General features: G+C 42.5%; 1 protein-coding gene across 1 annotated transcript in view; it reads left to right on the top strand.

The window, feature by feature from the left end:
- stard15 (StAR-related lipid transfer (START) domain containing 15) overlaps positions 1–16,355 on the top strand; it is a 215,066-nt gene that overhangs the window by 151,109 nt on the left and 47,602 nt on the right. The window contains exon 4 of the mRNA XM_063052999.1: positions 9,980–10,083. Coding sequence (XP_062909069.1) covers positions 9,980–10,083 — 104 coding nt within the window. The remainder of the gene's footprint in view (positions 1–9,979; positions 10,084–16,355) is intronic.

Below are 16,355 nucleotides of genomic sequence, written 5' to 3'. Positions count from 1 at the left end.
TCGACGACTGCATTGGCGCTGCTTCCTGCACGCATGCAGAACTCGTTGACTTTATTAACTTTGCCTCCAACTTTCACCCTGCCCTCAAGTTTACCTGGTCCATTTCCGACACCTCCCTTCCCTTTCTAGATCTTTCTGTCTCTGTCTCTGGAGACAGCTTATCCACTGATGTCTACTATAAGCCTACTGACTCTCACAGCTATCTGGACTATTCCTCTTCTCACCCTGTCTCTTGCAAAAACGCCATCCCCTTCTCGCAATTCCTCCGTCTCCGCCGCATCTGCTCTCAGGATGAGGCTTTTCATTCTAGGACGAGGGAGATGTCTTCATTTTTTAAAGAAAGGGGCTTCCCTTCCTCCACTATCAACTCTGCTCTTAAACGCATCTCCCCCATTTCACGTACATCTGCTCTCACTCCATCCTCCCACCACCCCACTAGGAATAGGGTTCCCCGGGTCCTCACCTACCACCCCACCAGCCTCCAGGTCCAACATATTATTCTCCGTAACTTCCGCCACCTCCAACGGGATCCCACCACTAAGCACATCTTTCCCTCCCCCCCTCTCTCTCTGCATTCCGCAGGGATCGCTCCCTGCACAACTCCCTTGTCCATTCGTCCCCCCCATCCCTCCCCACTGATCTCCCTCCTGGCACTTATCCGTGTAAGCGGAACAAGTGCTACACATGCCCTTACACTTCCTCCCTTACCACCATTCAGGGCCCCAAACAGTCCTTCCAGGTGAGGCATCACTTCACCTGTGAGTCGACTGGGGTGATATACTGCGTCCGGTGCTCCCGATGTGGCCTTTTATATATTGGTGAGACCCGACGCAGACTGGGAGACCGCTTTGCTGAACATCTACGCTCTGTCCGCCAGCGAAAGCAGGATCTCCCAGTGGCCACACATTTTAATTCCACATCCCATTCCCATTCTGACATGTCTATCCACGGCCTCCTCTACTGTAAAGATGAAGCCACACTCAGGTTGGAGGAACAACACCTTATATTCCGTCTGGGTAGCCTCCAACCTGATGGCATGAACATTGACTTCTCTAACTTCCGCTAGGCCCCACCTCCCCCTCGTACCCCATCTGTTACTCATTTTTATGCACACATTCTTTCTCTCACTCTCCTTTTTCTCCCTCTGTCCCTCTGAATATACCTCTTGCCCATCCTCTGGGTCACCCCCCCCCCCTGTCTTTCTTCCCGGACCTCCTGTCCCATGATCCTCTCGTATCCCCTTTTGCCTATCACCTGTCCAGCTCTCGGCTCTATCCCTCCCCCTCCTGTCTTCTCCTATCATTTTGCATCTCCCCCTCCCCCTCCAGCTTTCAAATCCCTTACTCACTCTTCCTTCAGTTAGTCCTGACGAAGGGTCTCGGCCTGAAACGTCGACTGCGCCTCTTCCTATAGATGCTGCTTGGCCTGCTGCGTTCACCAGCAACTTTGATGTGTGTTGCCTGATTTGGATACTGTTATGTGGGATAACCATGGAGACCAGGTTACTAACCACTGAGCCTGGGTCCATGGTGCAGAAGGGAAAGAGGGAGAAGAGTGGAGCAGCAGTGAGAGGGACTCAGTAGTCAGAGGTACAGGCAAAAGGTTCTGTGGACGTGAAGGGGACACCCGGATGGTACTTTGCCTCCCAGGTGCCAGGGTCTGGGACGTATCAGATCGCATCCACAACTTTTAGAGGGGGAGGAGGAGCAGCCAGATGTCTTGGTACATATTGGTCCCTATGACATAGGAAGGAAAAGCAAAGAGGTCCTGAAGAGAGAATTTAGAGAGCTAGCCAGAAAGCTGAGAAGCAGGACCTCCCAGGTAGAAATATCTGGATTGCTACCTATGCCATGCACCAGTGAGGGTAGAAACAGGGTGATTTGGCAGATAAATATGTGGCTGAGAAGCTGGTGCACAGGGCAGGGCTTCAGGTTCTTGGATCATTGGGATCTCTTCTGGGGGAGGCATGACCTGTTTAAAAGTGACTGGTTGCGCCTGACCCAGAGGGGGACCAATATTCTAGTGGGCAGGTTTGTTGCAACTGTTTGATAGGGTTTAAACTAATTTGGCAAGGGGGTGGGAACCGGAGTGAAGGGACACAGGATAGGATAGATGGTAAAAAGCAAAGATAGCATGTAGTCAGACAGTCAGGAAGGGCAGGCAGATGATAGGGAAAAAATTGCAACCAGCAGTATAAGTATCAGTGCATGAAGGATACTGAATCGAAAAGGTTAGCAAATACATTCTCAGTGTTATATTTCAATGCACGGAGTATAAGTAATAAGATGGATGCTCTTGTTGCAGCTTTAAATATTGTTGGGTATGGTGTTGTGGCCATCATTGGATTGTGGCTAAAAGGTGGTTGTAGTTGGGAGCTGTATGTCCAAGGTTACACATTGTATAGGAGGGATAGGTCGGCAGGCAGAGGGGGTAGCCTGATTCTGCTGGTAAAGAATGGCATCAAATCATTAGAAAAATGTGACATTGGATCAGAAAATGTTAAATCGTTGTGGGTTAAGTTAAGAAACTGCAAAGGTGGAAGCACTCTGATGTCAGTTATATACAGGCCTACCAACAGTAGCTGGCATGTAGACTACAGATTATAACAGGGAATAGAAAAGATGTGTCAAAAGGGCAATGTCATTATAGTCATGGGAGATTGTAACATACAGGTAAATTGGGAAAATCAAGGTGGTACGGACCTCAAGAAAGTGAATTTGTTAAATGCTTATGAGATGGCTTTTTAGAGCAGTTTGTCATTGAGCCTACTACGGGATCAGCTATACTGGATCAGGTGTTATATAATGAACCAGAAGTGATTAGAGAGCTTAAGGAACCCTTAGAAAGCAGTGATCAAAATATGACTGAGTTCAACTTGAAGTTTGAGAGGGAGAAACTAAAGTCTGATTTAGCAATATTTCAGTGGAGTAAAGGAAATTACATCGGTATGAGAGAGGAGTTGGCCAAAGTAAATTAGAAGGAGATGCTGGCAGGGATGACACTAGAGCAGCAATGGCTTGAGTTTCCAAGAAAAATAAGGAAGGTGCAGGATAAACGTGTTTCAAAAACAAAGAAATACTCAAATAGCAAACTAGTACAAGGAAGTCAAAGCTGATGTAAAAGCAAAACAAAGGACATACAGAGACTATAAAGAGTATTCACCCCTCTTGGAAGTTTTCATGTTTTAATGTCTAACAACATTGAATCACAATGGATTTAATTCGGCTTTTTTGACACTGATCAACAGAAAAAGACTTTTTTGTGTCAAAGTGGAAACAGAACTCTACAAAGTGAACTAATTTATTACAAATATAAAGCACAAAATAATTGATTGTAAAGGCACTCACCCCCTTTAATATGATACACCAAATTATCACTGGTGAAGCCAATTTCTCTAGAAGTCACATAATTAGTTAAATGGAGATCTGCTTTTGGAAACCTGTGTGCAGTCAAGGTGTTTCAATTGATTGTAGTGAAAATACACCTGGATCTGGAAGGTCCAATTGCTAGTGTGTCGGTATTTTGGCAAAAGCTACACCATGCAGTCAAAAGAACACTCTAAGCAACTATGTCAAAATGTTATTAGAACATAGAATAGTACAGCACAGTACAGGCCCTTCAGCCCACAATGTTGTGCCGACCATAGAACCATAGAAACTACAGCACAGAAACAGGCCCTTTGGCCCTTCTTGGCTGTGCCAAACCATTTTCTGCCTAGTCCCACTGACCTGCACACGGACCATATCCCTCCATACACCTCCCATCCATGTATCTGTCCAATTTATTCTTAAATGTTAAAAAAGAACCCGCATTTACCACCTCGTCTAGCAGCTCATTCCATACTCCCACCACTCTCTGTGTGAAGAAGCCCCCGCTAATGTTCCCTTTAAACTTTTCCCCCCTCACCCTTAACCCATGTCCTCTGGTTTTTTTCTCCCCTTGCCCCAGTGGAAAAAGCCTGCTTGCATTCACTCTATCTATACCCATCATAATTTTATATACCTCTATCAAATCTCCCCTCATTCTTCTACGCTCCAGGGAATAAAGTCCTAACCTATTCAACCTTTCTCTGTAACTGAGATTCTCAAGTCCCGGCAACATCCTTGTAAACCTTCTCTGTACTCTTTCAACCTTATTTATATCCTTCCTGTAATTTGGTGACCAAAACTGAACACAATACTCCAGATTCGGCCTCACCAATGCCTTATACAACCTCATCATAACATTCCAGCTCTTATACTCAATACTTTGATTAATAAAGGCCAATGTACCAAAAGCTCTCTTTATGACCCTATCTACCTGTGACGACACTTTTAGGGAATTTTGTATCTGTATTCCCAGATCCCTCTGTTCCACTGCACTCCTCAATGCCTTACCATAAACCCTGTATGTTCTATGTTGGTTTGTCCTTCCAACGTGCAATACCTCATACTTGTCAGTATTAAACTCCATCTGCCATTTTTCAGCCCATTTTCCCAGCTGGTCCAAGTCCCTCTGCAGGCTCTGAAAACCTTCCTCACTGTCTACTACACCTCCAGTCTTTGTATCATCAGCAAACTTGCTGATCCAATTTACTACATTATCATCCAGATCATTGATATAGATGACAAATAACAATGGACCCAGCACTGATCCCTGTGGCACACCACTAGTCACAGGCCTCCACTCAGAGAAGCAATTCTCTACCACCACTCTCTGGCTTCTTCCATCGAGCCAATGTCTAATCCAATTTACCACCTCTCCATGTATACCTAGCGACTGAATTTTCCTAACTAACCTCCCATGCGGGACCTTGTCAAAGGCCTTACTGAAGTCCATGTAGACAATATCCCTGCCTTCCCTTCATCCACTTTCCTGGTAACCTCCTCGAAAAACTCCAACAGATTGGTCAAACATGACCTACCACGCACAAAGCCATGTTGACTCTCCCTAATAAGCCCCTGTCTATCCAAATGCTTGTAGATTCTGTCTCTTAGTACTCCCTCCAATAACTTACCTACTACTGACGTTAAACTCACCGGCCTATAATTTCCCGGATTACTTTTCGATCCTTTTTTAAACAACGGAACAACATGAGCCACTCTCCAATCCTCCGGCACTTCACCCGTAGACAGTGACATTTTAAATACTTCTGCCAGGGCCCCACAATTTCAACACTAGTCTCCTTCAAGGTCCGAGGGAACACTCTGTCAGGTCCCGGGGATTTATCCACTTTAATTTTCCTCAAGACAGCAAGCACCTCCTCCTTTTCAATCTGTACAGTTTCCATGGTCTCACTACTTGATTCCCTCAATTCCATAGATTTCATGCCAGCTTCCTCAGTAAATACAGACGCAAAAAACCTATTTAAGATCTCCCCCATTTCCTTTGGTTCCGCACAAAGCCAACCACTTTGATCTTCAAGAGGACCAATTTTATCCCTTGCAATCCTTTTGCTCTTAATATACTTGTAAAAGCTCTTTGGACCCTCCAACCCTGCCTCCCATATAAGCACCCACCTTAAATTCCTCCATATACCTATCTAGTAGTCTCTTAAGCTTCACTAGTGTATCTGCCTCCACCACTGACTCAGGCAGTGCATTCCACGCACCAACCACTCTCTGAGTAAAAAACCTTCCTCTAATATCCCCCTTGAACTTCCCACCCCTTACCTTAAAGCCATGTCCTCTTGTATTGAGCAGTGGTGCCCTGGGGAAGAGGAGCTGGCTATCCACTCTATCTATTCCTCTTATTATCTTGTACACCTCTATCATGTCTCCTCTCATCCTCCTTCTCTCCAAAGAGTAAAGCCCTAGCTCCCTTAATCTCTGATCATAATGCATACTTTCTAAACCAGGCAGCATCCTGGTAAATCTCCTCTGTACCCTTTCCAATGCTTCCACATCCTTCCTATAGTGAGGTGACCAGAACTGGACACAGTACTTCAAGTGTGGCCTAACCAGAGTTTTATAGAGCTGCATCATTACATCGCAACTTATTGAAAAACAAAAGTCAGGAGATGGATACAAGAAAATTTCCAGGTCACTGAATATCCCTTGGAGTACAGTTAATTCATCATCAAGAAATGGAAAGAATATGCACAGATATAACTCAGAAAATGAGTGATTATGCAAGAAGGGGACAAGTGAGGGAGGCCACCAAGAGACCTATGACAACTCTAGAGGAGTTACAAGCTTCAGTGGCTGAGATGGGAGAGACTACGCATACAACAACTGTTGTCCAGGTGCTTCATCAGTCGCAGCTTTATGGGAGAGTGGCAAAGAGAAAGCCACTATTGAAAAAAACTCACAAGAAATCTCAGCTAGAGTTTGCCAGGAGGCATGTAGGAGGCTCTGAAGTCAGCTTGAAGAAGGTTCTATGGTCTGGTGGAACCAAAATTTTTGGCCATCAGATTAAGCACTAGGTTTGACATAAACCGAACACCACACATCATCAAAAACACACCGTCAAGCATACTGATGGCTGCATTATGCTGTGGGGATGCTTCTTTGCAGCAGTCACTAGAAGGCATGTGAAGGTAGATGGTAAAATGAATGCAGCAAAATACGGGGAAATCCTGGAGGAAAACCTAATGCAGTCTGCAAGAGAACTGCGACTTGGGAGATTTGTTTTCCGGCAAGACAATGACACCAAGCATAAAGCCAAAGCTACACAGGAATGGCTTAAAAACAACAAAGTTAATGTCCTGGAGTAGCCAAGACAAAGTCCAGACCTCAATCCAATTGAGAATTTGTTGCTGGACTTGAAAAGGACTGTTCACTCACGATCCCCATGCAGTCTGACAGAGCGTGAACAGTTTTGCAAAGAAGAATGGGGGAAAATTACAGTGTCCAGATGTGCAAAGCTTATAGAGACCTACTAACACAGACGCAAGGCTGTAAATGCTGTCAAAGGTACATCTACTAAATACTGACTTGAAGGGAGTGAATATTAAGCAATCAATTATTTTGTGGTTTATATTTGTAATGAATTTAGATCACTTTGTAGAGATCTGTTTTTGCTTTCACACAAAAGTATTTTTCTGTTGATCAGTGTCAAAAAAGCCAAATTAAATCCACTGTGATTCAATGTTGCAAAGCAATATAACATGAAAACCTCCAGGGTTGGGGGTGATGAATAATTTTTTTAGGCACTGTAGAACAAAGCAAAAATTCTCAGGAGGATGGAGGATTGGAGGAAAACCTACAGAATCGTTAGAAGGGGAAATATGAAAGCAAGCTGGCAAAAAATATCAGGGTGGATTAGTTTTCTCAAGTATGTAAAGAATAAAAGAGAAATGAGAGTGGATATAGGACCTCTAGAAAACGAGGATGGAGAAATAATAACGGGGACCAAGGAGATGGCAGATGATATAAATGAGTACTTAGCATCAGTCTTCACTGTGACTGTCACTAGCAGTATGACAGTTGTTGAAAGGTGTGAGGGAAGATAAGCGAGTGTAGTTACTATTACAAGGGAGAAGGTGCTCAAAAAGCTGAAAGACCATAGGGTACATAAGTCACCCAGACCAGATGAACTTCACTCTAGGGTTGAATAAGGTAATGTCAGAGCAGGGGTCCCCAACCTTTTGCGCACCACGGACCGGTTTAATATTGATGATGTTCTTGCGAACCGACCGATGGGTGGCATTGGGGGTGGGGGGGGGGATGTTCAAGTTCAACAGTGCGTGGCAGAGAATGAAGAAAGGTGCAGCTGACTCACATCGTTTCATATCGCCAAATCATATCATTTCCGCACGGCCCGGTAGCACATGCTCACGGCCCAGTGGTTGGGGACCCCTGTGTTAGAGATTGTGGAGGCATTAGCAATGATATTTCAAAAATCATTGGCATGGTGCCAGAGGACTGGAAAATTGCAAGTGTTACTCCACTCCTTAAGAAAGGGAGGCAGTAAAAAGAAAATTATAGACCAGTTAGCCTGACCTCAGTGGTTGAGAAGTTGTTGGAGTCAATTGTGACACAGGGCAAGATCGGACAAAGTCAGCATGGTTTCCTTAAGGGAAAATCTTGCCTTATGAACCTGTTGCAATTCTTTGAGGAGATTACAAATAGGATAAATGAAGGGGATGCTGTGGAAGTTGTATATTTGGATTTTAAGAAGGCCTTTGACAAGTTGCCAGAAATGAGGCTGCTTACCAAGTTAAGACCCCATAGTATTGCATGAAAGTTATTAGCATGTTTAGAGCATTTGCTGATAGATAGGAGGCACAAAGTGGGAATAAAATGATTCTTTTCTGGTTGGTTGCCTATGACTAGTGGTGTTCCGCAAAGGTCGGTGTTGGGACCACTTCTTTTAATGCTGTATATCAAAGATTTAGAAGATGGAATAGATGGCTTTGTTGCCATGTTTGCAGATGATGTGAAGATTGGTGGAGGGCAGGTAGTTTTGAGGAAACAGAAAGGCTTCAGAAAGACTTAGACAGATTAGGAGAATGGAAAAGAAAGTGGAAAATGAAATACAATGTTGGAAAATGCATGGCCATGCACTTTGGTAGAAGAAATAAATGTGCAGACTATTTTCTAAACGGGGGAGAAAATCCAAATATCTGAGATGCAAAGACTCTTGGGAATTCTTGTGCAGAACACCCTGAAGGTTAACTTGCAGGTTGAGTCAGTGGTGAAGAAGGCAAATGCAATGTTAACATTCACTTCAAGAATTCTAGGGTATACGAGCAGCAATGTGATGCTGAGGATTTATAAGGCACTGGTGAGGTGTCAGCTTGAGTATTGTGAACAGTTTTGGGCTCCTCAGCTAAGAAAAGATGTGCTGGCATTGGAGAAAGTTCAGAGGAGTTTCATAAAGATGATACTGGGAGTGAAAAGGTTATCATATGAGGAACGTTTGATGGCTCTGGGCCTGTACTTGCTGGAACTTAGAAGGATGATGGAAGATCTCATTGAAACCTTTTGAATGTTGAAAGGCCTAGATACAGTAGATATGGAAAGGATGTTTCCCATGGTGTGGGAGTCTCGGACAAGAGGGTGCAGCCTCAGGATAGAGAGGATTCCATTTAAAGCAGAGATGTGGAGAAATTTCTTTAGTCAGGGGGTGGTGAATTTGTGGAAATTATTACCACAGGCAGCTGTGAAGGCCAGGTCATTGGGTGTATTTAAGGTGGAGATTGATAGGTTCTTGATTGGCCATGGCATCAATGGTTATGGGGAGAAGTCTAGGGAGTGGTGCTGAGGAGGAAAAAAGGGGATCAGCCATGACTGAATGGCAAAGCAGACTCGATGGGCCAAATGGCCTAATTCTGCTCCTATGTTCTATGGTCTTATTAGGCACACGTATATACCTGCACATTAAAGAAAATATCTAATCAGTCGATCATGTGACAGAAACTCTTTGCATAAAGGCATGCAGACTTGGTTAAGATGTTCAATTATTGTTCAGATCAAACACCAGACTGGGAAAGAAATGTGATCTAAGTGACTTTGACTGTAGAATGATTATTGGTGCCAGATGGGATGTTTGAGTATCTCAGAAACCGCTGACTCCTGGGAATTTCTTGCACAACAGTCTCTAAAATTTACAGAGAATGGTGTGAAAAATAAAAAAAAACCTAGTGAGTGACAGTTCTGTGGGTGAAAATGCCTTGTTAAGGTGAGAGGTCAGAGGAGATTGGCCAGACTGGTTCAAGCAGACAGGAAGGCGACAGTAGGTCAGATGACTACATGTTACCACTGTGGTGTGGAGAAAAGCATCTCTGAATTCACAACATAAGGAACTTTGAATTGAATAGGCTACAGCAGAAGAAGACCACGACAGTTCATTCAGTGGCTACTTAATTAAGTTCAGGTGGTTCCTAATAAGGTGGCTGCTGTGTGTATATTCCACATGCTATATTCCAGTTTGAGTATCAATTTTTCTGAAAGAAATGCAGAATTTATCAGCAGGATTCATTTAATTAAAGTGCCGTTTAATGTACTGTCCACATGCAACAGATGTTAATGAACTGTGTGCTCTTTCTCTCCGCTAGGGAGGTGTCCAAGTCCATTGAAGAATAGAGATTTTGTTACCCTGCGATCGTGGCTTCCCCTTGGTAATGACTACATGATCGTCAACTACTCAGTGAAGCATCCAGTGAGTAAGACCGTGAGAGATGATCTTTCAGTCTTTGTGAAAGGTGGAGTGATCATTGATTTGGAAGCAACTCTTTTAGAAAAGTAACAAATGTAAAACTCAATAACACCGGCAAATGATTCAAAACCAGATGGGATTTTAAGTATGGAGGAGGAAGCAGAGAGGCTTCAAAGGGTATGTAGACTAGTTTAACATAGAACATGGCACACTGCAGCACAGTACAGGCCTTTTGGCTCACAATATTGTGTCCACATTCTAACCATCTCTAAGATCAATCTAACTCTTCCATCCTATATAGCTCTCCATTTTTCTGTCACCCATGTGCATATCTAAGAGTTTTTTGATATATCCCCTAGATATATCTGCCTCCACCACTGCCCTTAGTGGCATGTTCCATGCACTTACCATTCTCTGTGGAAAAAAAACTTACCACTGGCATCCTCCCTATAGTTTCCTCCAAATCACCTTAAAGTTATGCCCCTTGTATTAGCCATTTCTGCCCTGTGAAGATGTCTCAGACTATCTTTTAATCTATGGTATATTTCCTTCATACCCTCTGTTGGTGGAGTGGACAAGAAAATTACAGATGTAGTATAATATGAAGAATTATGAGGCTATCCATCTTGACATCTGAGATTTAAAAAACACAGTTCATTTGTTCATTAAGTGCTGTGTCATGTGACATAGGCGATCGTGGTCTTTTCGAGACCATGATTGTTCTTGGCAAATTTTTCTTCAGAAGTGGTTTGCAATTGCCTTCTTCTGGGCTGTGTCTTTATAAGCTGGGTGACCCTAGCCATTATCAATACTTTTCAGAGATTGTCTGCCTGGCATCAGTGGTCACATAACTAAAGCCTGTGATATGCACCATCCACTCATGACCATCCACCACCTGCCCCCATGGCTTCATGTGACCTTTGACTGAGGGAGCTAAGCAGGTGTTACACCTTGCCCAAGGGTGACCTGAGGCCAGCAAAGGGAAGGAGCACCTTACACCTACTTTGGTAGAGACGTATCTCCACCCCGCTACCCAAGCACAGGATGGACCAAACAACCTCAATCTGTCATAATGTTTCTATGATTCTGTACTTCTATGACTGGATGCCAGCCTGTGAAACATTAAATATAGAACATAGAAACATAGAAACATAGAAAATAGGTGCAGGAGTAGGCCATTCGGCCCTTCGAGCCTGCACCGCCATTTATTATGATCATGGCTGATCATCCAACTCAGAACCCTGCACCAGCCTTCCCTCCATACCCCCTGATCCCCGTAGCCACAAGGACCATATCTAACTCCCTCTTAAATATAGCCAATGAACTGGCCTCAACTGTTTCCTGTGGCAGAGAATTCCACAGATTCACCACTCTCTGTGTGAAGAAGTTTTTTCTAATCTCAGTCCTAAAAGGCTTCCCCTTTATCCTCAAACTGTGACCCCTCATTCTGGACTTCCATAGAACATGATGTTGTGCCAACCCTTTTAACTTATTCTAAAATCAATCTAACCTTTCCCTCCCACATAGTCCCCCATTTTTCTTTCATCCATGTGTCATACTGCCTCATGGTTTCCTTACGCTTATGGTTCAGTAACCTTGGTTTACTGACTGTAAGATATTCCTGAACTGAAAGAAACTAAAGAATTTGGAGCAAAAATTGGTCATGTTGCACTTCTTTAGTTAAGACCATGGCTAATTTTCCATCTCAAAGCAATTTTCTATCCTATTTCCCTTGATTCCCTTAAACTCTGCTTTGAGTAAATTGAATGTTTTGCCTCCACAGGCCTACAGGCTAGAGAATACCAAAGATTCACCAGCCTCTTTGTAAAGAGATTTCACCTCATCTCAATCCTAAATGGTTCAACCCTATCTCTCTTAATCACCTCAGCCAGAAGAAACTTCCTTCCTGCATCTAGTCTACAGAATTCTGCAAGTTTTCCTAAGGTCTTCTCTCATTCTGATAAACTCTGGACATTACAAGTGTAGTCCACTCTGTTTCTCCTAACATGGCAAACCCATCATTCATGGCAATAGTCTGGTGCAGGGATGGTGAACATATTAGGGAATGTTTACTCAAATTGGCGATAATCTTCTAAAGAAAGTATTTTGTGTGCCATGGTAATATTGAGCAGAAATTATCATTAATTAGTAACAATAATTATGGACCTTTTTTTAAATACTTTATTTTCAAAATTTTCAAAAAAAAACAATGAAATTAACAAAAACATACCAGCTCAGACATGTATAAAAAAGAAATAAGCAGAACAAAAAGACAACATTAGAGCGATGCCTATGGTACAAAGTGCTCAAAAATACTAAACATTAAATCTCAAATGAGGGCCGTGAGAAATCAGCTGGGGGGAAATTGCTCATCCACCCCTGGCCTCGTCCAGGTAGGCAAGAAATGGACCCCAGATAGCCGAAAATGTTTTAATTGAATTGGTTCTCAAGAACCTAAGTTTCTCCATCTGTATGACTGAGATCATATCAGCTATCCATCTGCGAAAGGAAGGGGGAGAAGGTGATTTCCATTCCCTCAAGATAAGTCTTTTGGCAACAATCATCCCCAGCATCAGAGACTGTTGTATGGCTGCAGGGAAACAAATAGTACATTGCGAGCAGCCAAATATGGCAAGACCATCTTCTAAGGGGAAGGATCTTTTATAGGCCTTTGAGTACCAGTTGAATATTTTGGACCAAAGTCCAGTCAATAATGGGCAAAACCAAAAGGTGAGTGACAACATGGCTTCCGTCCCTTGGCATCTATCACACATTGGCGAGACAGAAGGGTAAATCCCGTGCAATCTAAGTTTAGAGTAATGGAGATGGTGGACAACTTTAAACTGGATCAGTTGGTGCCTGCTGTTAACAGAGCAAGCCTGTATCATAGACAAACACTTATCCCAGGCAGCTTCAGATAATTCAATGCCCAACTCCTCTCTCCAGGCATCTCTAATCTTTACAGTAGACACTACAGTACAATTATCAAACAAACATACAAACTTAGAAACGAGATGCCTAGAGTCAGGAGGGTTCCTTAAAATATCAAAAAACATGTGTTTCCCTGGAAGGATTTCAAAATTACAAATCTTAGATTGAATGTAGTGTCTAATTTGCAAATAATGAAAAAAGTGCGAATGAGGCAGCTCAAATTTCTCTTTCTGCAGACTAAATATTGCAAACCATCCCTCTATGTGCAGGTCTTCAATAGAAACTAGACCCTTCTCCCTCCAAGCATGGTAGGTTTTATCTGACCATGAGGGTAGAAAGGAGTGATTGAAACTTATTGGTGTTTGTACAGAGGTCTCTGGTAAATTCAGAACACTCCTAATCTGATTTAGAATTCTGACAGAATTTTTCAAAACAAAACTCAAACTTTTTGAAGTCCCAGGCCTCTCTAACTTGGAGAACAGCATGGCTGGCAAGGAGGAATTGACAACAGAGTTAGACTCCATACATAGCCACAAGGGAGCCCCAGGGGCTAGGTTATCCGGAGCCCTCTGTTGCCAAAACATTAAAGCCCTAGCATTGACAGCCCAATAATAGCGTCTAAATACAGGTAATCCCAGCCCTCCTTCAGACTTGGGCTTTTGTAAATGAATTTTCGAGATCCTGTGATTCTTATAATTCCAGATATAAGCCAATATTATGGAGTCCAACTCTTTAAAGAAAGCTGATGTAAGAAAAATGGGGAGATTTTAACAAAGATAGAGAAACCTAGGAAGGGAAACCATTTTAATTGAATTTATATGACCAATCATGGACAGAGATAGGGTTTTCCAACTTTCTATATTCTGTTTAAGTTTTGAAATATACTCCACAAAGTTTAATTTGAATATTAATTTAGGATCTTTGGGGATTGTCAAACCGAGATAAGGAAAGTGATCCTTAACTACTTTGAACGGGACACTTTCCAGAAAACCCCGCGTTTAGTCGTTGGAGAGGGGCACAAAGTCACTTTTTGTCCAATTGATTGAGTATCCCGATAGTCTGTCAAAAGAGGTGATTAAATCTAGAAGAAGAGGGACTGACTTTTCTGAGTTTTGTAAGTACAGTATCACATCATCAGCATATAAACTAATAAGTGTTTCAATACCTCCCACTTTCAAACCCAGAATATTTGGGTGACTTCTTACTTTTAAGGCAAGGGGCTCTACTGCAATGGCAAAAAGGGCTGGCGAGAGAGGGCACCCCTGCTGGACTGAACGGTGTAGGGAAAGAAGAGTTGACTTGTCACCATTAGTTATATCAATTTTACCCAAGATACAAATGACACACCGAACCCAAACCTGTAAGGTGACTCAAACATGTAAGGCCACTCAATCTGATCAAAAGCCTTTTGTGCATCTAGGGATAAAATTGCTGCCCCATTAGCTTTCCCATGATCAGCATATATAGTATTAAGGAGGAATCTGACATTGGAAAAAGAGAACCTACCCAGGACAAATCCTGTCTGATCTGGATGAATGATAGATGACAAATGCTTATTCAGTCGGTTAGCCAGCATTTTAGTAAATACCTTTCTGTCAAAATTCTGGAGTGCAATGGGCCTATAGCAGGCCGGGTCTGTTTTCTCTTTTACCTTTCTTTAAAATGAGGGAAATGTTAGCCTTAGAGGCAAGGCTTTATCTCTCTTAGAGCAAAATATCATTCTGAGAAGTGGGGCAAGGATATCACAGAATTTCTTATAAAATTCACAGCCAAATCCATCTGGCCCAGTAGCCTTGCTGGACAGAAATGACTTAATGGCAGAAGTTATTTCTTCCAATGTGAAGTCAGAATCTAAGTCCTCCCTCACGGCGTCAGTAAGTTTCGGCATTACAAGAGAATCAAAAAAGTCATTCAAATCAGGTTGAGTGGCATTGCATTTAGAGGTGTAGAGTTCACTGTAAAATTCTTTAAAACAGTCACTTATCTCCTTGGGGGTTAGTTAACACCCTCGATCTAATGCAATGAATTGACCTTAGGGCCTGGGTGCCCCTGAGCTGCCGCGCCAGGAGCCCGTCAGGCTTGTCCCCCATTTCAAAATGCTTTTGTCTTAATTTTAAGAGGAGATTATTTATTTGACTACCCAAGATACAACTGTACTCATATTTAAGCTTCATTATTTTATTATAATCTTCAGAGGATTTCGAAGCCTGGTATGTGACTTCAAGGGTTGGGAGAGTATTCTCAATCTCTAATAATCACCCTTCTCTCTCCCTCTTAGCGGATTCATATGAAATTATATACCCATGAATTACAACTTTTAATGTCTCCCAAAGTGTGGAATCTGACACCTCGCCATTATTGTTAATTTCTATAAAATCTTTTAATCTGGTGGTGATATATTCTATAAATTTCTTATCGCCAAGTAGGGAGGGGTTAAAATGCCAGGAACAGATTCGTTTGGAAAGGGAGAGATTTAGGGACATTGTCAAGGAGCTATGGTCAGAATTTAATCTATTATGATATTTTGTATTGGTAACATGAGATATTAAATGAGAATCAACCAAAAAATAGTCTATTCTATTATTAAATTTGTGAACATGAGAATAATAAGAGTAATCCTTGTCAGTGGGATGTTGAATCTGCTAAATTCCTAGATCTAATCAAATTATTTAGGACCTGCACTGACACGATACTGTATTTGAGGACGGGCGGGAGGACAATCTAGCTAAATATGGGTCCAGGTAGCAATTCAAGTCACCGTCGATTATTATATTTGAATTACTGGCATCCGGAAGTAAATCAAAAACTTTCCTAAAAAAATTTGGCTCGTCTGTGTTTGGGCCATAAATATTAAGGAAGGTTAGCGGAAACGAATTAATGGTGCCAGAGATCATAATAAACCTGCCGAGAGGATCTGGGGTCATAGAAGTGAGTTGAAATGGAATATTTTTCCTCAAGAGGATAGCCACACCACGGGCATGAGAAGTAAATGATGACTGGTAAGCCTGCAATATCCAGCTAGACCTCAATCTGCGTTGCTCAGTTATGGGTTTCCTGTAGAAAAATCACATCTGCAGATAGAAATTTGAGATGTCTAAAACTTTATTCCTCTTAACAACTTGACCAGGGCCCTTAACATTCTACGAGATTATTGTAATATCTTTACCCCCTAGCTGTGTTCTACCTCAAGACCTCTGCATATGAGAATAAAAAAGAGATTATTAGAGTTGAGCACAAACATAGTGAACAATGCAAAATAACTGGCAGCCTCATGAGAACCAACATACACAAACAAAAAGCATGTCTGAGCTATAAACAAAATCAACACACACCCTAACCCACCC

This window comes from Mobula hypostoma, chromosome 7, assembly GCF_963921235.1.
Source record: "Mobula hypostoma chromosome 7, sMobHyp1.1, whole genome shotgun sequence".
NCBI lineage: Eukaryota > Metazoa > Chordata > Chondrichthyes > Myliobatiformes > Myliobatidae > Mobula > Mobula hypostoma.
The sequence above is the reverse complement of the archived record's forward strand: the minus strand, read 5'-3'. Positions and strand labels throughout refer to the sequence as shown.